This window comes from Falco biarmicus, chromosome 3 (genome assembly GCF_023638135.1).
Source record: "Falco biarmicus isolate bFalBia1 chromosome 3, bFalBia1.pri, whole genome shotgun sequence".
Classification (NCBI taxonomy): Eukaryota; Metazoa; Chordata; class Aves; order Falconiformes; family Falconidae; genus Falco; species Falco biarmicus.
The window spans coordinates 32,752,875-32,778,039 of record NC_079290.1 but is presented as its reverse complement, the minus strand read 5'-3'; the positions used below and the strand labels follow the sequence as shown (position 1 = coordinate 32,778,039).

At 40.2% G+C, this 25,165-nt stretch overlaps 1 protein-coding gene across 4 annotated transcripts; it reads right to left on the bottom strand.

The window, feature by feature from the left end:
- Nucleotides 1-7: 7 nt before the first annotated feature.
- On the bottom strand, nucleotides 8-24,760 carry PIP4P2 (phosphatidylinositol-4,5-bisphosphate 4-phosphatase 2). Of its 4 annotated transcripts, none has more exons than XM_056332406.1 (7): nucleotides 24,357-24,760; nucleotides 18,385-18,530; nucleotides 16,869-16,975; nucleotides 14,984-15,107; nucleotides 8,930-8,982; nucleotides 2,725-2,815; nucleotides 8-1,593 (listed from the first exon to the last, which is right to left on the bottom strand). In XM_056332406.1, the coding sequence occupies exons 1-7, from the start codon at nucleotides 24,460-24,462 to the stop codon at nucleotides 1,450-1,452; spliced, it is 771 nt and encodes a 256-aa protein (XP_056188381.1). In that variant the 5' UTR covers nucleotides 24,463-24,760; the 3' UTR covers nucleotides 8-1,449. The 4 variants fall into 4 exon arrangements, with proteins under 4 accessions (XP_056188381.1, XP_056188380.1, XP_056188382.1 ...); XM_056332405.1 differs by having other exon boundaries at nucleotides 18,385-18,533; nucleotides 24,357-24,755; XM_056332407.1 differs by lacking the exon at nucleotides 24,357-24,760 and adding an exon at nucleotides 23,921-24,055 and having other exon boundaries at nucleotides 18,385-18,533.
- Between the last annotated feature and the right edge of the window lie 405 nt (nucleotides 24,761-25,165).

Here is a 25,165-nt window from a genome sequence, read left to right as displayed (position 1 = left end):
AAATATATTAAGTTTGAATAATAATCTTTATTTCTTTATTAGTTTATTTGTAAAAGGTACATTGTAATCCTGAGCTACTGCTTTTATACATTTAGCATCATACAAAGACAGATCATTTACAGTTTGATCATTTACATTTATTGTGCTCCAAAATCCTTATCTGAATATCATTTTGTCCTAGCAGGAACATAGATAATTTAAATTACATGTATCCCTGAACATCCACATTAATTTACCCATCTGACCCCATTATCTAAATTACTACAGTCATCTAAATCACTTGGGACATTCCTTCGGAATTTAGCAAAAACTTGTTTAAAACTATAAAGATGGGCAGTGCAAGAACTGGTCCCTCAATCTTTTGTGAATACATCATTAGAAAAAGCTTTCTGCTTCCATATTCTCATAGCAAGTCAGTGCTAAAGTACATCTAGTCAATTTGATGGAATAGTCCAAGTAATAGTTTACTCATTTCCTTATTACAGCAGTTACTGTGAATTTACAGTGTCTCCCTTTGCAGTGACCAGCGTATAACTCTCCCAAACAAGGAAAGTCTGACACAATCAGAGGAAAGTGAGACAACCCATCACCATCTTATTGTCACCTACGTGACACTGAAGTATTACGAAACAAGTCATATGAAATGCTTCCCTTAGACCCTGTAAAGGAACTTGTACGAATATCCAGAGTTAAGTTCCATAACCCGAACATGGCTTTTAGGATTTGCCAGTTTAAAAAAAAAAAAAAAAAAACAACCCCAAAACCAAACACCTAATTCCCAGGATCCTTGAGAAGAAAGCATTTATCCTAACTTAAATCCAATCCTGGATAAATGGAAATTTAATTGGACTACCAAAATAGCATCTCTCTACCTGAAAAATCTCAAAGCATACAGTGTTTACAGATGTCTCTCTAGCAACAGTGTCAGTCTTTTAAAGTACAGTCATAACTTTCGTTTCCTGAATAAGGTCACTATGATCTTAGGCAAAAGATACAGTAAGCAGTTCAAGCAAAATGCTTATTGCTTAGGTTTTAAAGCAAGCCACTTTAATTGTATTTAAAATGTTAAGTACAAATGTGAAGCTATTGTAGAAACACTTATAAACACTCTTGCTTTTGAATTCTTACTGATCATCTAGAAAAATGACGGATTTTAACATAACAAAGGAAATGTAAAACTTAATACTGTCTGTTGAAATAAAATTCAACACCTATAAAGACAGAATTATGAACATGTAAACACAGCTTTAGTATTCAGAGCTAGGGAATCTAGCAGCAAAACAAACTATTTGCATATTATGTAGTGCAATGAACATTTGTTCTTAAGAGACCCCCAGTCTTAAAACTACTTTGAAGAGAATGGAATCCTTACAGGAAAGGTTTTAAAAGTGTCCAAGTTGTAATATCCCGAATTAGTAGATGTTCACCCACTATAATCTAACAACTTCTCTATGCAAAACTGTGCTCTGGATAACTGACTTTAATAGCTCCCCAGTAGCAGGCTCGAATGAGGCAGATTAAACCTAAGAGATAAGCAATAGCCCAAGAAACGTACGTTGCGTGAAATCGCCTGGCAAAATCTTGCGTACCAACCTAAAAAGAGAAAACAAAAATGTCAAACATACAGTACTATCTGATTTTCAGAAAAGAGCAAATTATATTAAGGAGAAGTATTATGGCACCTTTTTAACTCTGATAAGGATAAATCAGATATTAGCTTAATTTTACACAATCATAGGATAATTGAGCTTGGAAGGGACATCAGGAGGTCTCTAGTACCAAGCTCCCAGTCAAAGCAGGGTCAAGTCTCAGGTCAGACAAAGTTGCTCAAGGTTTTAACCCAGATGGGTCCCAAAAAACTCCAACGATGGACAAGACTACAGAAGCCTCTAAGCACACCTCATTGAGAAACATTTTCATAATTTTCAAACTCATTAAAGTTGTTAAAATTGAAAAATAAATCTGCCTCTTATTAGGGAAGTGGAAAATACTTCATAACTCATTTAAGCTCACACAAGAAATTCGGGTTATAATGCAAGTTAGAGGTACAATGAGAATCACATTTTGCAGGTATTTCCTCATACGTACTTTTCTGGGACTGGCAGGTAGAAAGTTGGCTCTAGTAACCAGCACCAAATACTCTAGAGCCAAGCAAGTCAGACTGTTGTTGCTCCATTACTCAGAAAAATGTGTGAGCCTTTTGATTAGTAAATAGCTGGGTTTTGTATTTTTTAGATATTAATAAATATCTGGTTTTACTACTTACAGCTTGTACCAATTAAGAGGCATACACACATTTCTAGATTTTAGAATCCCATTCCCCTTCACTGCACTGGAACTGACATTCCTGGCTATACAGCAATATGTACTTCTGGAAACCTGGAAGTTCTGAGAGTCCTAGCAAGAGCAAGGCATTCTAGTATTTCTACAGGCAAGTAAAACCATTTTTCATAAAACTGATGTTTTTAGGGAGAGCACATCAAATTTAACATCAGGAAGAAGAAACTCTCAAAGTGCCAGAAAAAAATTTTTTAGGAACATTTCATTTTTCTGGCTAACCCAGATGAGTAAGTCATGGTTTTTAAGAGCGATGACAGAAAACACACAAACTTTTGAAGATTTTACTCAAATGCTGGGGAAAGAAGTGCTGGTAGACAAAGGGAGCTCCTTTGTACATGCATACCCTTACACACAGTTGCAAGTGTGTCATAGTACATCACTCACAGTTAATCCAACTCCAATGAAGATGCATATCATTCCAATCGTAATGTATGCACAGCAGCGCCTCCGTGGCAGTGCACTTCCAACAGAAGAACTGTTAGAAAATAAATGGTATTTTAAGTTAAAAAGAAAAAAACAAAGCCCCCTACACAAATAGTAACTCTTCAGCCTAGATGGCGGAAGGGAAAGAACAGCAATACATATACACCATCTTAAGTTTATAAAGTTGTAGGCAAAGTCTGCAATTATACTAAGCAGTAAGAGTCCACATGTTTGTTTTAAAGGGGAACTATTGGTGAAGGCTATCTAGGTGCTTACAACAAAGAGAGCGATGCCACACCTACAGATTGTGTCTACCTCTTATATCCACAGCACACACGCAAGTATCTTGAATAGCCCCTGGACTGCAAAACTAGAGTTCGCTTTGTAGCTTCTATGTAGGTTGTAAGACACCCTTCAGACTTAATACATCAGTACATGGCTTTAATACTTTCACTGCATTTGTGAAATCACTTCTGCTACCTCAAATGTCATTAACAGTAGCTTCCTGCGCTATTTCCTGGAATAGTTCACTCAATACTCGAGTGAACTAGTTCTCAAAGATAAAGAAACCAAACTATTTTAGTCACAAACGTGAAAACTTTCTCATGTTCAACACTTGGAGAGACTGAAATTCTTTAGGCACACTTCAGTCAGTTTTAGTAACTTCAAAACATAAGTTAATTATTTATTTTTTTTTAAGAAAAAGTTCTACCACAAGTTACATAAGCTGAACAAATCTCTGCTGACAACCAAGGTGAATAAAACCCCTGGAAGTTTTGTCACTCATTGTCTAGACTATAAACTCAGAGACAGACAGCTTTGTTTTTACCTGCTGCATTAAGCTATTACAGTGCTGCAGTCAAACTGAATATGCAAATAAACATTAGGAATCGTTACTATAGGTCAGAAAAATTATTCCAGAAGCTTAGCATACACATCTTGAGTCACACATACACCATCACCTACAGCTATACTAATGAGGAAAACAGGAACATGATTTAATTCCATTGAAACACAGTGAACACATAGGTCCACTGGAAGGACTAAAGGCACAGAGGTGCTTTCATAAAACACGTACAATCTATCTTAGAAGTAGTTTGAAGCAGGTTATCATTAAATACTTCATCCCATTCTGGGAGATCAACACACTTTTGGAAATACTCCGATGTTTGTACCTCTATGTTCAAAGATGCAAGGGAAAATCCTTTTCATCTCATGATATTTCAACATATTTAAAATAAATATGTAACAGAAGAAAGCATTGCTGAACTATTGAAGTAGTATATCTGTCACATGACTGACCAAATTTCTGGCTCCAGTTAATTAATTACATAGTAAGGTCTCATATGCTTAGCATGTGACCAGAATTTTTTAAGCATTCATCTTAGAAAGCCTTCAAATAGGTTCGTTTAAGCAGCTTTACTCCAATATTACTTCTTTACAAGGAATTTCTAAAATGTTCCATGGGAAAAAAAAAATAATAATAAAAAAAAATCGCCAGCCAAACAGAAATCCAAAAGCCTGAATCCTTAAATGAACACACCGAGTTTCATCTTGTAAGGCAAGGGTTGAATACACTGACCACTCACAAGCCCTCTGTTACACATTTTCAGAAAAGGAAAAGTCCTAAAACTGTTCTGCTCATTAATTTCTCAAGAGAAATTACTTCTGTCCAAAAGCCTCACCATACACATTTGGGATGCGATTGGGGGGCAGTATGACTAGGGTATGATAATTCCCAATTAGGGAAACAATGGGATCTTACCCTCTCTCACACACACAGTCCCCAAAGCCACCCTAAACACTTCTATGGCCATTCTATGCTGTCTGATTCCAAGCTGCATAAGGAAAAAACCCCAAACAATATAGAAGTTTTATAAAAGGGAAGAGGGAGGAGATTTCTCCAGAAGCCGAACTGATGAGCACTGAGCTTGCCAAACTGACCTTAGGTTGCCTCCTTTGGAGGATTTCTTGATTATGTACTCAGAAAGTTAATTCTATTACAGAACTGGATACCTTAAGATAAGCTGGCAGAAATGTCATGTTCAATACACCTAGAGCACAGATGGTATCTACTGCGCTGCGTATTTCACATGGAGACAAAACTCATTTTGGGAAAGAGACGTTCGCTTTCAGAGCTGTCTGACTTATGATCTTATTTTTTTAACCCTAATGCAGGTGCCATGTGTATTTTCCATCTGTATTTCTCTCAAGCTCTGTCCCCTCCTATCCAGTAAGGAGGGCTGAGGGAGAAACCATCACCTCAAGTACTGCAAAAAGGGAAACAAAGAATGTCTTAATTTAACCGCCTTTCTCTTTCCACAGAAAGCAAAGATGAAATAATTACATTAAGTTTCTATGGTCACATAGCAGACCTGGGAATATCTAGCTACCCCAATAAATCACGATTTATTTTTCATCTCCTGACAGTAATATTAACTACTGGGATACTAAATAGTGAGGTCTCCCTCTAATCACCCCAAATTATACATTAAAAACCCCAACAAACTTTGAATAAAACAACTTGAAACCCTATCCCAAAACATACCAATTTCCAAATTTTGACAGGCACACTTAGAGATATCAAAACTGGAGTCAAGAGAACATTTTCAAATCACAGGAGCAGCTGTTTCCATTGTAGGACTAACAAGTGTGGACTTACTACAAAGCTATGCAGAAGGCAGTGATTCTTTCTTTCTAAGCTGCTGCTAAGGAAGCAAAGGCACCTGCCAGACCTTCAGGCAGCAGCAGATATAAAAGACACCAAAGCCAATTTAGCATCAGGTAGTAATTAGAAAAGGGGAAAGCCACTGCAAGGGACAGAGGCTATTATTAGAGGAACAGAACATTAATGCAGGATCTCTTGTGCTCCAAATAATAGGAGTTATTGCCAGGATTTCAGACAGGCTTTTAGAAAGGTTTCTAAGACTAAGATCAAAATTCTGAAGGTGAGCAGCACTGCTGAAACTAGCCTCCATGGTAGTGACATAGGGTTCCAATACCTCTCTCTCCTAAAGGTCCTGCAGACTTTACAGGGTAAAAGTGTTATAAATTCAGTAGGGTTCATCATTTTGTCAGACCTTAAAAAGAAAAATAAGTAGGTTCTAAAGGAAAAAAGAAAAAGAGAGATTTGGCATTCTGAAATAAAGTGTACCCTTCAATTCTCTTTCTAGGAACTGAGTTCATGATCCTGACGTTTCTAGATGATTTAGTATGCAGCCTGGGAAACAGAGTAGCAGACAAAACAGCTCCTGCTTCTTCTCCATCATTAAATGAGAAAAATACTAGAAGCCTTCCCTAAACCTCTCACACTTTCAGGAAGCAGGATGATAAATATTTCATATTTTGAAATATAAAAGAACACTGAACTGTAAAAAGAAAGTTTCTCCCCTATTCCCAGGTGTTATCTTCTACACTATAAAATAAAATACTGCAACAATTTCTTCATTAACTGTATTTGCTGTCCCCATGCAGTAGATAATGTGCAACTAAGGGCCTACGTCAAGCAGAACCACTATGCATCAGTTGGGCTTCTGCAAACACCTTACCTACATTGGCAAGGCCAGGTTTGCAGCCCACTTCCAAAGAGATTTGGTCTTTTACCAAAGCAGTGATTTTATTATCTGCATCACAACTGATTTAGTCTATTTCCCAAGATATTTTGAAAAAAACCCAGACTTTTGTGGGGGAGGGGAAGAATAAAAACACAGGGCAGTGACACAGACAAAAAAAAAAAAAAAGTATGTCACAAAATAACTTTGTGACCACAATGGTAACAGGTAAATGGGATTAAAAAGAAACAATAAACCCAAGATCTGTTTTCCCCAACATCCAGATATAAAAGCTTCCTTTGTTTATGTGCTCTGAGGCATGATAGCTTTATTTTCACTGCACATTCTTTCATTATTGATCTTTTCGTGTCATAACTCCTAATTTCCCCTGAAGTTTTACAAGGTTTTCTTAGTATTAAGATCTAGTCTCATCAACCAAATAGGTGGTCACAAAGAAGCTATTTGCAGAGATTCACTGCACTTTTAAAAAAAATTGAAACAAAATAATGAAAATTATTTAAGAAACTCTTAAGTCTCAAGAGAAGCCTTCTTGAAAAAAAACATACTGTTGCAGTGATTCAAGGTGCCTTTTGCCTCAGTAAGGGAAAGACTACCCTTTTTTCAGTGACAAACATCAACTGAGTCAACAGAAGGAATGACTAGTTTTGTATCTGACTAGTCAGCTACTAATGAAAGGAGTTTTGCATTAATAAACTAAAATAAAGAATCCTACATTCCCTTCTGACTACTTGGCTACAGGTATGACAACCTCTAACAAAGAGCTGATAACTGCAGTGACCTGCTGCTTTCTATTTATTCCATCATCACAACTCAAAGCTCTGCCTCACCCGTGCTGTGCTCTAAACCCATGCATTGCAATGTTTATGCTGCTGGAAGTACAGACCTCCTGACCATCACATCTCAAAAGCAGAAAGACACCAAGCAACTCAAAGCTAAATCACAATATTCCATAGTTTGCATACTCAGCCCAAGGACAGAAATGCCCATTTGTTAAAATCTAGTTTGTATTCTGGAATTCAGTTGCCAAACAAGCTATAATTTTCCACAAATTGCACTGCAGAGCTGCTCCAGTTTTATTACATAAAGTGCACACTTTGCACTTTATAGACAGAAATACTAGGAAATCCTTCGACTCAAGCTGGATTTTAAAATACAAAGAACATAAATCAACAGAAGACAGACCAAAAGATCACACAGTATGACTCTTGGCCAGTTGCTTAGAGCATTTGGTAGTGGTGGTGGTGGTATTGTTGGGGTTGGTTTTTGTTTATTTGGGGTTTTTTTGTTGTGGGTGTTTATTTTTTTTAAGTTAAACAGCTAATAATTTTGTACCTAAGCAGAGTGAATAAAAAAAGCCCAGGTCAGTTATCAAGTGTGACATGATAAAACATAAAACATAGTTGCAACTAGTTTAAAAACAAACAAACCAAACCACAAGACACCAACCCCTCCCCCAGAACTGAAGAAACTAAATGCAATTAGTCAGTAAAAATACCCAGCTCTGATGAGATGTTGCTTTGCAGGGGAGTTTATTTGGCCTAAGCAAATTAGAACATATCCACTACTCCACACCTGACTAGTTACACTCCTGAGGTTAAACGTACCAGTAGACTGACATCTCTACCAAGTATTCCAGTTAAAGATTTCAATCACTGTTGAAGGCCAAGCCATACCAACACCTACAATACATTTAACTTAAGCCTTCTGCTTCTTAAGAGACCTGCTAGTTTTCCTACGACATGCAACACAGCTCTGGTCCTCCATTCCCAGTTGAAAACACATTTGCTCCTTCAACTGGAAACTGCACTTGCACATCAAAGGAAGACAAATATTTAAGTAAATTAGCAGGACAACAAAGTCTCTGAAATAACATTTTTAAGTCTTGTTTCATACCCTGTGGTTGAGATCCCATACAAATTTAAAGTATGTTAGTAGTGTAGCTTTTAACAACAATTCAAACCAAGTATTCCTGACCTCAGATAAGAAAGGCCAAACACCCAAAAAAGCCAACCCCAAACAAAAAACAAACCATAAAAAACTTACAGCTCTTGTATTCTAATTCTTCTCCTTCTTACTGAAGTAATAGCAAATGAGTAGGCGAGTTCTTCCACAGTAATTCAGAAACATTAAACAAACTAATGCATTAAGATCCTTAACACAAGTTAGTTGTTGCATTTATGAAATCAGTAAAATTTTTAAATTAAGACAAGATTATTTCTTTTCGTCCTTTTACAATAAGGCAATTCAAGTTCTACATTTAAACATGACATCTGATTAACTGCACAAAATGGTAAAATTTCAAGGATGTAGAGTTATTAATTTTAGCAACCCATTCCTGTCTCTATTGTTAGCAGCTTATTTTTGCCTTTAGCAATTCAATCAGAGCATTTTAATAAATGCAGGTTGGATTTGTCAAAGTTACTGATTTGTGCATAAAGAGTGGAGAATTCATGTGCACATAACATGCTCTTTAGCCTTGAAGTTCAGATGAGCATGGCAAAGTGATCAGCATGACACACATTTTACTCCCAAGACTTTTACAGAACAAACACTGGCAACTTACTTAACAGTTAATTTACGTAACCTTAACTTACATTTTTTTGCAGTGTGGGCATTTTGCTAGTGTATTAAACCTCAGTTCCATCCACTGTAAAAAAGAAAAAATAAAAAAGGTTGAAAAACTGGCCTGAGAAAATGTTGTACTTCATGCGAAATGTCACTGTGAAAACATTTTGCTTCTCAGGCTTTCTTTGACTTGTTTCTTGCTTTCTTCCATAAATGGGATGCCCTTTTGTCAGTGGCAACATAGGTTTGGGATTTCCATGTGAACATTTCCCATGACTTGCCTTGGTATTACAAGACTCACTTGATGTAATGTGGTTTCATCCACAAGCACAGTATAGGCAACGTGATAATATCAATACAGTTTCTTCTCTTACTTACACAACTATGAATATACCCCAAATCAAAATAAGTGTGTTTTCTTTGGCACAATTACAGATAGATACATTTTCTCATCTTTACCCAACACTGCATCATCTATGAAAACTAAGTTAAGTGTGCACAGAAAGGTTAGTTAAAGAATGTTTTAGAAACTAGATGTCTAAGTTTTGTATCAAAAAAATAGAGAACACTATTGAATACTTACATGACATTTTTTAAAAGTTATATATAAGAGCATACACGACACGGTTATAACCTTCCATGCACAGACTAAAACCAATCTGGGAAACGGACTTAGTGAAAGCAACGCCTGGAACTACCTCACCCAGAGGATACACAGTCATATACTTTTTAATTTTAAAACAGCAGGTTTTGTTAAATTTCATTCTGTGGTAACAGAAGCAGTAAACAAGCATTTCAAACATGTTTGCCTTTAAGAAGGCAGTAAGATTATCATTCTTTGCTCTGCAGTTCTATTGTAATTGCAGGTCTCTTCTACTGCCTTTCTCAGCTGGAGGTAGTCAGTAGGGTTTCCAGGTGAAGTATAATTCTCCTCTCCCCTCCCCTCTTAGCTTATGCAGAAGTCATACTGCAAATTACTAGAAGGGGAAGAAGCCACAACACAGACCACCAATGCCACCATTTGGATCCTCCTTATCTCTGAGACATCAGAAGTTGGTCTACTGAAGCGACTAGTGTTATAACTGCTAAAACAAATCAAAATCAGAGCACATCCTTGTATGGAAAACAGCACCTACCTACAGCACAGCACCTTTTAAACACTGAGAAGAAATTGATGACTTCATGTGCAAAGGAAGAGGATGTGGCTTGTGATGCCTTGCCAGTATGAGCAGGTTTTGCTGTGAGCAAGGCTCTGATCTATAGCATTTAAGAGTGCACTTTCCTGCCTCTTGAAGGTCTCCCTCAATTTATTTACTTCTCATGGGGACAGTTCACTAAAATGAAAGATTTTTTTTTCCTGGTTCTGAAGTACTAAAATACAATACCAGTTACACAGTTATTCTTTAAATTTATTTGTTTACAAAGGCTTGACCAAACTGATTTACCATAGTTCTACTTTATCCCTTAATAAATTGAAAGCTTCTGTAATATTCCCCAACTGAGCAACGCTTTTTAGGAGAATTAATTCTGCTTCCACATTCCTGACAGAGAAGCAAGTTAGCTCTTTGCCATCCCTGTCAAAACCTACTTAAGTTCCCTTAGTTCTACACAGTAAAAGTGTGATGAAGTGCAATTGTCAGTACCAGAGATGGACACAGGCCTCTTCAGAGCTGTTCTTTCAGCTTTTTAAGCTGCAATTCCAGAAATACAAGGCAGTCTAAATCCAGGACTTATATTTTACATGTTTGTAATTCAACTTCACTTTTGTACACTAGTTTTATCCCAGCGTAGGCAAATCCATCTCCTAAGTTACTCATTAATGATCTTTCTAGGGTTTTATATTAAGATTTCTGATTATTAGCCATAATTATAAATGGATACAAACTCAAATGCATTTGGGCTCAAAATATTTATGGGAGGAAAAAAAAAAAAAAAAAGAAAAGAGATACTGATGATCTGTTCTCATTGAGAGTTACCTGCAAGTAACAGAAGCACCAACTGTTACGAGGTCTTCTGCACATACTGGACATATTTGCAGAAAAAGAACAAAAATGTGATAAGACCTTCAAACGACAAGAATTCAGATCACATTAGCACAGTGGGGAAAGGTTATTTTCACATACATTCTAATTTGTGGAGTTTTGATGGATTAAACAAAGTAGTTTAAATCATGCTTAAAGCTGGTTTGTTTTTTTGTTTAAAACATATTCGAATGATTTACAGTACCTAACCTTGTTTCATGTTGTTAAGAAAACTTGAAGTACATGAAATTTAGTTCCCTGCTGAGAATACAAACTGAACAATACAGTAAATGATAGCCCAAATGCCTGGTTAGATGTACCGAAACACAGATGAGGATTTCAGAAAGCTCTTCAATGTTTCAACTGTGGACAAAACTAGACATCCATCAAAAGGAACTACTAGAAGACTATGTCAAACCTTCTTCCTTCTGAGCCTAAAAGAGTTCTCAGTGCATTCAGTACAAGGGCAGAGGGACAAGACAGACGTAGACATAAATGCACATACACACCCCTACAAACAGCTGTGAAGCTTCCCCTCTGCTCCCTCCCCCCCCCAATGTCCTTTGGGAAAGCAAAATGCTTCTGCATATTTAAATATTTTTTATGTTTTCTAAAGAATTTGAAGGATTTTCTATTCCATTATTTTTTGAGAAATAATTTTCATATTTGATCAGTTTAAGAAAAAAAATTGACAGCACAATTGATGAAGTGCAGTCCTCAGCCTACAGCCTGAGGCTTCCACAGTTTGATGCTGGCTTCTTGTCCTTGAGGGTCTCTCCAGTAGCAAGAGGTTGAGGGAAGGGGGGACAACACAGGGACAGCCATTTCCAGAGGCAACTCGGCCTCTGACAAGCACAAATCATCACAGGCAGAGGCCCTTGGGAAATGGGTTGCAGGGAATGTCTTACTGCTGGCAGAAACAGCAAGTCAGCCACAGCACAAGTCCAGCAGCTCTCAAAAAAGCCCAAACCAGATCAGATTGCAATTTAAGACGACAGTTAAATGCTTGTCCTACCCTCGTTTTCTATTCTGCCACTTCACACACCCCCTGTCTGAACTCCAAATCTGCCAGAAACAGCGGAAATCTTAGCACAGAAAAGACTGCTCTCAGGTTACCAAGGAAAAAAATAATCTGATTAACAAAATTTAAGTAATTAGGGATAGTTCAGCTACGTATCACTTCAGTCATTCTCCCACCTAAGACAGAGAAACTTTGAGGTACTCCATAGGTGAAGCATGTTTTTAATAATTCGTAAAAAAACCTGCCTCCCATATGTAGAGGCACAGAAAGCACTGCCCATAGTTATGATTTCATATGGAGAAGAAAAAAAAAAGTTCTTGGAAAGGTGAACAAGTTGATACTCTTAAACCCCCCCCTCCCCCCGAACAAGCAACTGGCAATTTTACTTGTCCACCTCAAGGATTCTAGCTTTACCTGTCTATTTTACTTATTTTTAAGTAAAGTAAAAGAGAAACCTTACTGAGTTGCAGAGAGATGCATCTATTACATATTTGCTTTACAATGTGGTGATATCAAAGGGCAGAAATACCCTCACAGCCACTGAGTTTCTAGGCTGGCTACAGCACTTCTATTTTTTGCTTCTCTGTTCACTGTCAAACCCAAGGAATTTCCTCATTTTTCTTAACTAAAAATTTTACTTGCAGAGTATCAAACTTAGTAACAGAAAAAAGCAGAAGCAAAAGAGGGGTGGGAAAGCTTGTGTAAAGCAAGAAAAAGGGCTTGCTTCTTGATAACTCTGCATAAAAGAGCACAAACTTCAATTTCCTTATGATTTTTGAGGGCTTCTTTTCAATGTACTGTGAAACGGCAAATTGGTCTTACTAGCTGATAGGACTATGAAGTTCAAAGTGATGCAGTTCCCTACAGTAACCACCAGATCTGAAGTCACACATACAAAGCTTGCTGCTCTCCACAGCTGCCCGAGAGGAGGCTGTAGGCAGCTGGGGGTCTGTCTTTTCTCCCACACAAGAAGTGACAGGACAAGAAGAAATGCCCTCAAGTTATACCAGGGAAGTTTTAGATCGGATATTAGGAAAAATTCCTTCACTGAAAGTATGTTCAAACACTGGAACAGGCTGCCCAGGGAGGTGGTGGAATCACCATCCCCAGAGGTGTTTAAAAACACCCACATAGATGGGGACATGGTTTAGTGATGGACTTGGCACTCCTGGGTTACTGGTTGGACTTCGCATTCTCAAAGGTCTTTTCCAAACTAAGTGATTCTCTGATTTTGGGAAATTCTAAGTCAGAAAACTTAACCTTTTAAGGCATAATCTAGTAGTTACAGACAAAACTAGCCTTTATGAGTCTAGTTTTGTTTTCCCCCTTATATTCACCTAAAGGCGTTCAAGTGTAAACTACGGAACTAATTTGGGCTGCAATTATAGAAAGCAAATAGGGGACAGACGCAAATAAAACTCCCACGCTTATGAAAACCCCCAAAGATAGGCCAATAACTTAGCAATGAGAATTTGACTTCACAGCACTGACTCTCCCCAATAAAAAAGAAAAAAAAAATTAAGTCCCATAGTAGACACAGTCTTTTGTGTTAAGAGACCACATTAAAACTTATTACCAGAACTGTTCTACAGCACCACTTTTGCCTGTGCAGCTTTAAAGCTGTGGTAAAATACGTACTTGCATTACAAAATGAAGTTATGACTCTGTATGAAACTACAGCGTTCATGCAGGCACTTGAAGTTTGTAACATGCTACTATATTATTTAAAAAGCTAAAAGAAAAGGCAACCTTTAATAAAACATTCCTGTGTTAGAATACGTACTTGAAACGGCCTTTTTCTTCCATAGATCCAGTGCTTTTCTGTTAGTAGCACTATTCTATATCATATACAATGTTTTTACTAGTTAAGTTCACACACAGACTTGCATTTTAAAAAAAAGGTGAACAGAACACCCCCTCCAGCTATCTAGTTACAGGCTACCGTTCTTCAGCAAGGCTTATGACAGATTTTTTTTTTTCCAAAAAGACAGGCAGAATTAGTAGAATATATCTCAAGCATCTCTGTAATGGTTTCTCAGATAGTACATTACTTGTAAATTCATAATCAAATTCCTAGCTTTCCTTAAAAAAAAAAAAAAAGCGCAGTCTTCTGCTCCCTGCATTCATCATCTATTATAGTAGTTAAGCCATTATAGCACACCCCACTGATCCATAAACCCGAAGGAAAAGATTTGAAGGCACAAGTCTATTCCATTATGGAGCCCATCACAAGCGAACTCTTCTCTCACTGCTGATACAAGCCAACATGGAGTGCCATCCCCTAAGCTTCCTTTGTCCTTTCACAAAATGCACCTGAGAGTTCCCTGGCCTTTATGCACCTTATGAACCTTTGTTTCAGGAGTATAACACCACTCTAATTGCTGTGCAGGTCCTTCAGCTGTACCACTTATCTTAGTTATCCCATAACTCACAAACCTGACAAATATTCAAGGACTGCTAGATGACACTAAAGCTAACTTAGTTCCGTATTGCACTCAAAATTCAAGTATGGCAGCCCCTTATCCACGTAAGAGGCTGCAAACAGTTCAACAGCAAAAGAGTATTCTTGCATCCTTCCACTTCAAAAACGGGATCAACTGTCAACCTCACACATAAACCACAACCTCCGCTTTTATAACGATGGACAGATATGCTAAAGGCAAACAGCTTTCAGGGGTCCATAGAGCAGTGGCAGAACTGCTGTCTTAGCCACTGAAGAACATAACCAGCACTGCAAGCCTAAGAAGAACCTGGAAGCACAACTTCCTCTTCCAGCACTGTCCACTCACATCACTAAGCAATAAGAGTAACTTTGGGCTTTATCCATGCACGCACAGAAAGACTGTTAAAAGTTTTCTTGAAATGCATGTAAAGATAACCAAATAGAGGCTATACATCCATAGGAATATGACCACAGAAGACAATTCAGTTCCAGAATGATGCCATGGAGTGAGGCAATGTACTCTTCAAAAAGTGCTTACAACAAATGGCTTGAGGGATAGCACAGTGAGGTGAAAAGAAGAATCTGATGCTTTACTTACCAGGAATGTATTTCCACAGTGCCCACATACCACTCTAGTTCCATCTGGTTGGACTGGCAAGGCAGGCTGAGCTGGCTGCTCTTCTGGGATCAGCATTACTGGACCAAGAGTAATGATGCGTCTACTGTGTTAGGAACATTAGAAGTACATGTAATTAAGCTAGCAAAAGAGAAGGACTACGTGTTGGAAGCAATTAGCAGTCACTACCAAATATTTTACACTTTTAAACTATTTGCTTTTTAAACAGATGATGTACCCAGTTTTGATCTCTCTCCAAAGTGTTTTCCTTTTCAGTTTTGAAAACATTCTCTTTCACCATAAGATCAGCCATGCAAGCCAGAACCCTGTAGAGATCAAAGACTTGCCATCATATGGCAGAAACACTCCCCAGGAAAATGAAATCTTAATACCCAGGCTGAGCCAGCCCATGAATTGCAACATACTCTTTCTACGTGGTTCATGTGGATGTGTAAGGACTCTTCTGTAACCTAGTTCTCCTCCCCAAGTCAGATGCTCTTCCATCCCACACTTCTGACAACCACATCAATATAAGCAGCATATCTGCATTTGTACAGTAAAAATTCCATTCAAATTGAGTGAACTAAGAAAGAAAACCATCCCAGGTTGACTAAATGCAATTAATTTACTTTTTTAAAAAGTTTGTAACTATAATTAAACTGGAAACGCATTACACATAAAAGCGAATACAATTTGTCCATCCAGAATTACAGCATGCAAATTAAACAATCCAAAGCAGAATGAGGATCAGACTTCCTAGCATGAAAAAATTAAAAATTATTTAACTTGCACTGCATCTCTCCCCATATACAAGCAAAATTCTGTTTGCGTGGCACCCCTTCAATCTGGACCCTTTCATTTAAGGCACATTCCCAACTCTTTCCTTCTAAGTACTTCAGTTTTGCTCATCTTCTAGGCTATCTTAAGGAAACTACTGAGACACACACTTTTGAAATTATTTTAATAAAATCAGGGAGTTTCTGATTCAGCTTGGTTACCAACCATATGATGTATTACAACTGAAGCGTCTTATGAACACTTTTTCACCATCACAAACAATATTTGGAACGTTTTGAAGTTTTCCCCAACACCACACTAGTTAAAAAAATAAAGTAACTGAAACCACCCAAGTTTCAGACAGTGTTTCAGAACCACAACAGCCAACAGACTGGTAACTAGGGCACTTGGTGTGGCAAAACTCCCATTCACGTATCCACAGACCTAGCCTTCATCTCAGTTTCTCTCATTAGAGCTGCACCACTTACAAATTACTCCTAACTTGGTAAGATCTTTAACACCCTAAGCCGAATGGCAAGAACACACTACAGCAATCATGCTTGTTTCTTTTATAACAACTGTGTAAATTAAAGCTGAGGCCTGAGAGACTATTGAAAACTGTAAGAAAGAAGGGAGGACAGGAGTGAAGCCAACCTACTGCTCCCTCTCCTGTTTCATTCTGAAGACCCCACTCCAAACCAGGCAAAGTCAGCAACCTGTATGTTTACAATAATTAAGTTTGCAAGAAATTATGAATGTTAAAGTCCCAGAAACAAGATGTTATTTTCTTCTCCATTGTTCTTTACACCATTTTTTTCTTGTGAAGTAACTGAAATGGAGAACACACATTTTGAGACTACCACTAAATACAAAAGAAAATGTTTTGCTCTTTGAAGTTAATCTTAACAAAAAAATAATTTTAAATTAACACTAGTAAAACCTGTGTCTGCATTAATTCAGTGATGCTCTGTAAGGGTCCATGTACAGAGGTCCAGGCTTTAATTTCTTTCAGTTTTAAATATTCAACATTAAGAACACCGTTGCTTTAAAGAAAGGTATCTCAAGGCACTTACAGTTTTCTTATTCTTACCAGTTTGGTCTTGGACAGCCTATTTTCCGAGAGGTATCCTTACAGATAAGGAGACAGTTACATTGACATCTAACATACTTCTTCCCTGAAGGAGGGTTTTTGATTGGCTAGACAAAAAAAAAAACCGAAAAGACAGAAAAACACACCAGAGGATACATCAGAAGACATAGCAATTCATACTTTTCCTCCTACAGTATAACAAAGCAGAACAACTTCAGTGACAAGCTTTTGCTAACAGAGAAATACAGTTCCTCCAGGGGAAACTTGAGAGTCAAAACAAAATTAGATGTTTTCCCTCCCTTTCCAGAGAAGGAAATGCAAATTTCCTCACTAGAACAAACATGAGATTCTGCAAACTAATGGAAAAAACATTCATATTTTAGCAATGAAGAATTTAAGACTTCAGTTTAGTCAGGTTTTTTTTAAAACACGAGTTTAAGTAGTGGTATATTTTCTAAAATCCAGTCAAAACATCAAACAAGCCTCCTTGCCTGGTACAATGGCATTATTCAACAGTGATCACAGTCTTGTTCTCAATCTAAGAGACTATGTAGACATCACTGAACTGTAATCTTATTTTAAACTGTTCCGAATTTATCTTTCTCCAGCCTGGGAGTCAAGTTTCTGTGTCCCTTTCATAGAGCAAATCAAAAGCTGCAAGATTCTTTGTTTGGCTTGAAACTTTATATATTGGCACGGAAAGAGAGTATTAATGGCAGGTTCTCTACTCCCTCTTAAGTGAGAAAAAAAAAAAAAAAAGAGTTTTCCTACAGTTTTAAGGCTTCCTGTTTTCTGGACATAATTTAAAGTTCTTTTATTAAAAGAAATCTAATCTGGTGGTTTTCAAGCAAATGCCCTCAGTAGCTGTGGAGTTCTGCAGTATCAGATCCTGAAACTAAAACTGGAAGGAAGAAAAAAAAAAAAAAAAACAAACAAAACACAAAACACACAAACCAGAAGCAGGAGGCCAAATACTGAAGACTTGATTTAAGAAAAGGGAAGGAAGAGTAAAATGGTCTGCAATCACTGGAAAAGAACCTACAATTTATGCATTTCAAAATTGTTGCGTTGTGGTTTGTTCACAACCTAAGAAATTGACTGAATAGTGTTGCAGGAGGAAAGCATACATCCAGGGAGATGTGTGAGTTTATTTATTTTAAGAGTAGAAGAAAGAAACTAATTCTTCCTTTCTCTTCATCCCAACAAAACCAGTTTCACCCTTCTTTGCAGAAGGCTAATTACTTACACAACTTTGCTTGTTGTCCTCCTCAAAATGAAACATCTTGCACAGCCAGCTCAATAGCACCATGATTTATTCTAACTGCATATAACCATACTCGTGCCAGCAACCCTTGGACTTGCATGCTAGCTATATCAGCAGTCGGCTGCGCTGACAGGTCCTTTGCAGGGATGACAGGAAGGGATTCATCCTTTGTAGATGAGACTCTACCAGCAACATACTTCAACCTCCCCCCACTTCCCTCCACACAAAGAAAACACTAAAAATCCATTTTACCGTAGCTTCATTGCAAACTGTGCACTTAACAACATGTTGGTGTAACTTGCCATCCAAATTGATTAGCGACTGGCACACACGGCAGTTTATTACAGGAACACCACTGGCATCTGGACTTGCAATGGCAGTATATGGAGGAGGAAGCTCTGCTGCAAGAGATCAGGAAATCTCAGTTGAAAAACCAAACGGGATCCTGAAAAACTGTCAGCAAAGATAGTCTCTAACAGTCACAGCCTCAAGAAAAAAATTAAAAATAATCAATTTTTTCCTGAGCCCATGACAAACCAGTGAGGAAACCCTCAAGATCCTTCTTGGTATAAGAATCCATGGAATGAGAACAAGTTTAATCAAAATTAATGATCAGCATAAACACAAGACAAACCTGAATTTGCTTTCCCCTTCCCTCCCCTCCCCACAACTTCTATTACCCAAACATCAACCATAGTTGTACATATAGCATACCAGCAATACAAACACAGTGTAAATCACCCCAGAGTAGTGGCATCAGACAAAAGGTTCATCTATGCAACTTAATTTTCAAACCAATTCTTTGCAGTCTTTAGAAAAAAAGGGAGGATGGGACAGAATGACACACACCCAAACCCACCCCAGATTTGTAGCAACCAGAGCGTGGCTTCTCAAGAAAAAACAAGATACAGGTATGCAGAAGAGGCACAACCAGCATTTGCAGACACATGGAGCGACTGAAACATAGGACAACTGTTTATCATATAGTAATAAATACTACAGATAAAAATAGAGAAAAGTCTTATAAAGGAAACGGGTCTTGGATAGGAAGTGCTGCTTTTTTTTTTTTTAGTGCAACAATAGCAAATTCATGCTGTCTTCAAGAAAAAAAAAAGATGAACTGAACCATCTAAACTTCTGCTTTTGAGGGTTCCAGATATTTTTGTTGTCCAAGAGCCAAAGCACAGATACACAAGGTCTTAGGTCAGTTACGATAGGCTAAGACAAAGGAGAATATAAGGGCCTCAGTCCCCTGTGGAAAAGCAGATTTCAGCTTTGGCACTCCTGAGCCCATGACAAGCCAGTGAGGAAACCCTCAAGATCCTTCTTGGTATAAGAATCCATGGAATGAGAACAATTCAACACAGCAACCTCTCACAAGCTTATTACCGCAATTATTTGGCATGTAATAGCACCAGCTTTTATTTCATCAACAAGTTCATAGCTCTTCAGGTAAACAATAAGGACTGGGCATATTTAGTTGTTCACGGTTCACTTTTTTATATTAATTGCTTGAAATACTCTGCAACCTTGGACTTCAATAAATTACTTCATAATTGCAGCCAATAAAATCTTCAGATAAGCAACAAGAGATGAGCCTCCTTTCTGTTTACAAACAGCAGTGAACGGGGCAGTATCCTCTGGGGGAGGCAAAGGAAACCACAGGCTATCAAAGCTGAGAAGCCCAAGTATTAAATTTAAGCCTGTAAGAAAGCACTGATCACTCCTTCAGTCTGTTTTAAAGTGAATGTCATAAGATGGAGAGATATAAAAAACCCTGCCTGACCTTAAGATCCAAAACTCATCATAAACCTTTGAAGCAGCATTGCTGTTCAGTGCTTGCTCTCTGCTAACTTGGCCTACAAACCTTCTGGACCTGTACTTAGTTTCACCTCACAGAGGTAGCAGAAGGAAGCTGGCCACCTTGAGGGTCTCAGCATCGCATCCAGCATACTGAAATTATTTCAGGTAAGAGACATAGTTAACTTATATGCAGCAATGCAATTCTGAAGTCACCATACAAACTGATGCTCCATTACTTCAGCAAATGAACTTCACAACTTCAGGTTTGATGTACTAGTTGCAGAAACAAATATCCTTAAGAAATACCAGGTAACCTAGAATGTTCTTCTGATATTTTTTTTCTGTTTGAGGAATTACACTCTGAGAAAATACAGCATCCAGTCAAAAAGTTTTTGCAACAACATGATTTTGCAGTACTGATACCATTCATGCAAGGGAAGGGATACTACAAGATGCTAACAAACAACAAACACACAGAAGACAAAACCCACCCCCCTGCACACTTTAGCAACTGGAAACCACCTCAAGCCTACTAGAACACTGCAGAAAACGGGTCTGAGATTTAGGTAACGGGAATAGCCGGTTCTTGGCTGCAAGTCTTGAAGTCAAGGCTGCTGCAAGGGGGTTTTGGCCATAAGCAGGCTGCTCAGCTGCTCACGCAGTGAGCAGTTGACGCACTTTCTGGCTAGGGAGAACAGGTAGCCATTACACACAAGGCATGTCCAGCTGACTAAATACCAAACTCTGTCAAGACACTCCTACAGTTCAATCCCAGCTTTGTTGCTTTTCAGAAAAGCATCCTCAATCATGTTACAGAACTTCTTTGCTTTGTTCTCTCCGTTTCAAGCATGACTTCTCAACTCTATCAGCTAGGCACAGGGCAGCTGTACTAAGGAAAGGCAAACTATCTTTGAAGAGTACTAGGAAGTAGACACACATACACCCTCCCAGCCTTTCAGCTTTCCACCATCCTGGAATACTTTTAAGAATGGGCAACTGTACCCTTCTAGACAATTATAATATTCTATATCCTACTTGTAAGTGACAACTCTTGGGATTTTTCAAGTTGGTTCAATAAGGTGTGCAAGCACCGACAGACACTGCCAGCCACTTTTCCAGCCTCACACTGAAGCTGCTCAGCTTACAGGTAAGCAGCCTTGCTGTTCCTGTCCTGCTGGCTCAGCAAATTTCAGAAAGCAAGCAAATAATGGCTGCTTTTCAGAGTGTGGTGCTGCAGCAAGTAACATTTGCTATGGAGCAGAAAGCTGGAGGTATCTTGGCACTGCAACCTCCATACTTAAAGAAAAAGTGAATTTGGAAGAGCTCCAAAAAACAAACCAGCAAAAGCCACTAAAATTAACCTTAAAGAAAAGTATATTTGGAGGAGGGTGGGGGTGCGTGAAAAGGAAAATAAAGGCATTGTCTTGAAGTTCACTGCTCATTACCCTTTAATAAAAATGTTTCAAACCACATTAACATACTTTGTATGACTTTTTTTTTTTTGACGGCTTGAATTTCAGGCTAGCTATAACATCTAAAACCTGTTCGTAAAGGTCCATCATGTTGGTTGTGACTGAATGGTAGACAAGTTTCACAAACACACCAGAGGTTTCAGGACACGTTTAATGAGTTGGTGAATTTCCTGCTACTGACACACCAATTTAAAGCTCCATTATCAGTTTTTCATTAAAAAAATAAACATAAAATCCAATAGGTATTAGTTCAGGAAGACTAGCAGAGCACCCTACCATGCAGTACATCTGACTAATGTACCATTCCCTCCTCACCCTGACAGGATAGAGGATGCAGTGGAAGATATTCACATATTCAACCTTAAAAATGCCTTGTGGTGCTTTCCTCCCATGGTATTCAAAGGGCAGAAACCACAGGTAACACTTACAGCTTACCTGGGTCAACCAGAAATGGATTTGTTTTGTTTATTTGATTAAAAAAAAAAAAGTAAAAAAGCACTTAGTAACTACCCTGCTACAAGAAACAGACCTGATGGTCCCACCCCTTGTCTATGTGAAAAGTTTCTTCAATAATGAGCCCTGCATCCACATCGAAAAGATTTTTCTTGCTTGTTCCCATCATTAGGAACAAACACTGAACAAAAATTACCAGGATTCATCCACCCAGCAGCTTACTGAAAAGGGTCAGCTGGATCTCAACTGCATCCCAACAAGGAAAGAGGAGTCTGCTTTCAAACCATGGCCTCTCTAATTTAAAGTTCAGGACGTCATACTGGGCACAGTACATAATTACAGGGATAAATCTATTAATGTACATTCAGGTGACAGTTTGGAAGGCAAAGGGCTTCTTCCTCCTTCCTCTGCAGCTCCACACCAGTAAGGTCAATGTTAAACAAGGAAGCTCTGCAGAAAGGGGTTTGGACACAAACCTCATCTCCCCACAAGACTACTTCTTCCCTCTACAGCTAGACTTGCGCTAGGGGGAGAGACAGACTGCCTGTTAGCCGAAAAGGCTGTTTAGCTTGCATAGATCCTTTCACCAAGGATAACTGACAGCAAGGAAGCTAGAGCTACTGGGTCTATGTCACAGCTCCACAAAATTTTCTTCTGCAGATAGCTCTACAAAACTTACAAAAAGGTATCTCGTGTGCTTGCTCATGGACTGATCAAACAAGAGATCCTCAACGTGCAAAGAGATGTCTGACATTCAAGAAAGCTCTACAGTTCCTCCTTACTTTTGGGAGCAAGCCACTTTGCTCAAAAGTCGCACGCCACCGCCAGTGCCAAGCTAGTTAACACCAGTTACAGACATGCACTGAAGGCGCAGCAGGACACAGCTACCAACCAAAATGAGCATTTGGGGTCCAGCTTGTTTCCAAGTCATGAGTTTTAGCCTGGGTTCAAACAAGAGTTACTGATGCAATGCATTGTCATTACCTTTTAAATCTAAGACCGGATTGAAATGTCTGCAGAAGTAATAGTTACAGGATAAGGACTACTAAGAATAAAAACACTGAATACCAGAATGTAAACTAAGGTGGATTTCTAGATTATTCTTTTTTTAAAACTGTAAAACTTAAGGGATTATGCCAATCCTACAGAATCTGATTGAAAACAAGAAGTAAAAAAAAAAAAAAAAAAGAACCCCACCCAAACTCAAAAAACCTCTGCTGTTTATCAGGCTATACTGATTTGTGCAATTTGAAAGTAAACAGTCAACACCAGCTACAGCACTAACTGAAAAACATTTTTCTATCAGAGGACTAGCTTTCCACGAATTTAAGTATTATTTGAAACAAACAAATGCTCACCCATAGCATTCTAGTTACATACATATGTCATGAATTTATACAACTAAATAAAAATCCTTCAGAAAGGGCCAACACACTGGAGCCAGTGGTGAGACCAGGACTGTTATCTCACATTTTAAAGTGTACTGCTAGCAAACCTAAACTAATCTTATTTAGTCATGATTCCTTCAGCTTTCTCCCCACCGTGCTGCCTGCTGTAAAATGTTTAAGGGGGGGGGGGGGGGGGGGGGGGGGGATCTATTAATGTATCTCGTAAACCTTCTGATTTACATTTTCCAATTAAAATCTTTTCAGCTACTTACTAAGTATTCAGTATCGATCAACAAGATGATTTTCCAAGTCTGTGCAAGGAAGTTAATACTCTATGGTTAAACCGCGATTCCAGATTGGAAACCACAGTATTTGACAGGCTTTAAAAATAAAGCCAAACCCAGCTACGGCCTTGAAATGTGTTCACAAGGACATCCTAGTGGTTTTGGACTTCAGCTGCCACACCGCCCGGAGCCCCTCGGTTACTGCGGCGGAGGGGCGGCCCGGGCGCCCGCCGGGGGTCACGGCTCTGGCGGTCACCGGGGGCTGCGCACTCGGTGCTGCTGCCTCCCTCACACCTCCGCCGGCTGCGCCCCTCCAGCCCTCCGCAGCAACGGCTCTATTACTTAATCCTGCTCCTAATTAATGGGGGAACCGAAGTCCAACAATTACCTTGCAAGCTCCGACATGCGAACGACTTACAATAAGCAGACCGGTTCGGGCTTGTTCTGCCGCTGCACACCATTTATTATTTTTCTCTCTCCATTTCAAGAGTTCACGCCGGAGCGCGGCGCGCAGCCCGGCCTACCCGGCCCTCAGCGGCGTTACCTGTTGTTCCCCAGCTCGCTCCCCCCCGCCGGGGCACTGCGGGCTCTCCCCGCCGCCGGCGGCCCCCGGCCCGGCCCCGCCGCCCGCCGACAAAGGCGGGGGGAGACCCCGCGCTGCCGCAACCGAGCGGAGGCGCCGCGTCCCCCCGGTGGGCGCAGGGGCCCGGCCCCCCCCACACCCCGACCCGCTCGGGGCCTGCCCGCCCCCTGCCCGGTACAGCCCCGCGGGCGGCGGCTCCGCGGCGGCGGGCGAGCAGAGAGAGCGGCGGCGGCCGCCTTACCTCGGGGGCTGCTGTCCGGCAAATAGGGCGGCGCGGTCGGGGTGACATTGCCGGAGCCGGGCGCGGAGAGCAGCGGGGAGCGCTCGTCCACCCCCTCGGCGGCCATAGCTGCGGCGCGAAGGGCCCTTCCCGCTGCCGGGCGCTCGGCGTGCGGCGGGGAGGCAGCCGGGCCGGCAGCACCAGGGAAGGGGAAGGAGCGCAGAGGAAGGGGCTGGGAATGAATGGGACCGGGGAGGGCGGCGGGGCGGGGGCTGGGCGAGCCGGGCCTGCCTCCCACCACTCTCCCGTCACGGGCTAATAAGCGGGGCAGGCCGGGGAGGGCCGGGCTTCCTCCAGCGGAGCAGGCGGGGCAGCGCCGCTGCGGCGGCCCGAGCCGCCCCGGCCGCGGGGAGCCTCCTCTCTGCGGCGGCCCTGCCGCCAGCCGCCAGCCGCAGCGCCGCCGGAGGAGGGCCCGCGGCGAGGAGGCGCGGCCCGGCCCGGCCCGGCCCGCCCCGCCCCCCTCGCTGCCCCGGGGAGGCGTGAGGGCGCCCCGGTGCCCCGGCTAGGCAGCCCCCAGGGGGAAGGCCGTCCGCCCGTCGGCGATGGCCGGTAGCAGAGAACAGTAGGTCGAGGGCGGGTTCAGCAGGAAGGTGTCTGGAGAAGAAGCGTAGCAACCTTCTTTTTAAAATATTTTTTTTCCAAGGAAAGTGCTTTTGGGTTTTTTGTGTGTTTTGGTTTTGTTCCCACCCCCCACCCCCCCCTGAAACGCTGTGGTTATGAATAGCAGTACCAGGGAAGTCCTGTAGTTGGTTCAACTGGTACCAGTTGCC

Bases quoted from the DNA above. Each gene is read 5' to 3' on its own strand.
- PIP4P2 (XM_056332405.1), bottom strand. From the start codon at position 24,462: ATGGCCGCCGAGGGGGTGGACGAGCGCTCCCCGCTGCTCTCCGCGCCC. The intron at 18,534-24,356 runs GTAAGGCGGCCG...GATCTCTTGCAG, and splicing joins GCCGGACAGCAGCCCCCGAG to CAGAGCTTCCTCCTCCATAT. The intron at 2,816-8,929 runs GTAAGTTAAGGT...ATTTTCTAACAG, and splicing joins TGCCCACACTGCAAAAAAAT to TTCTTCTGTTGGAAGTGCAC.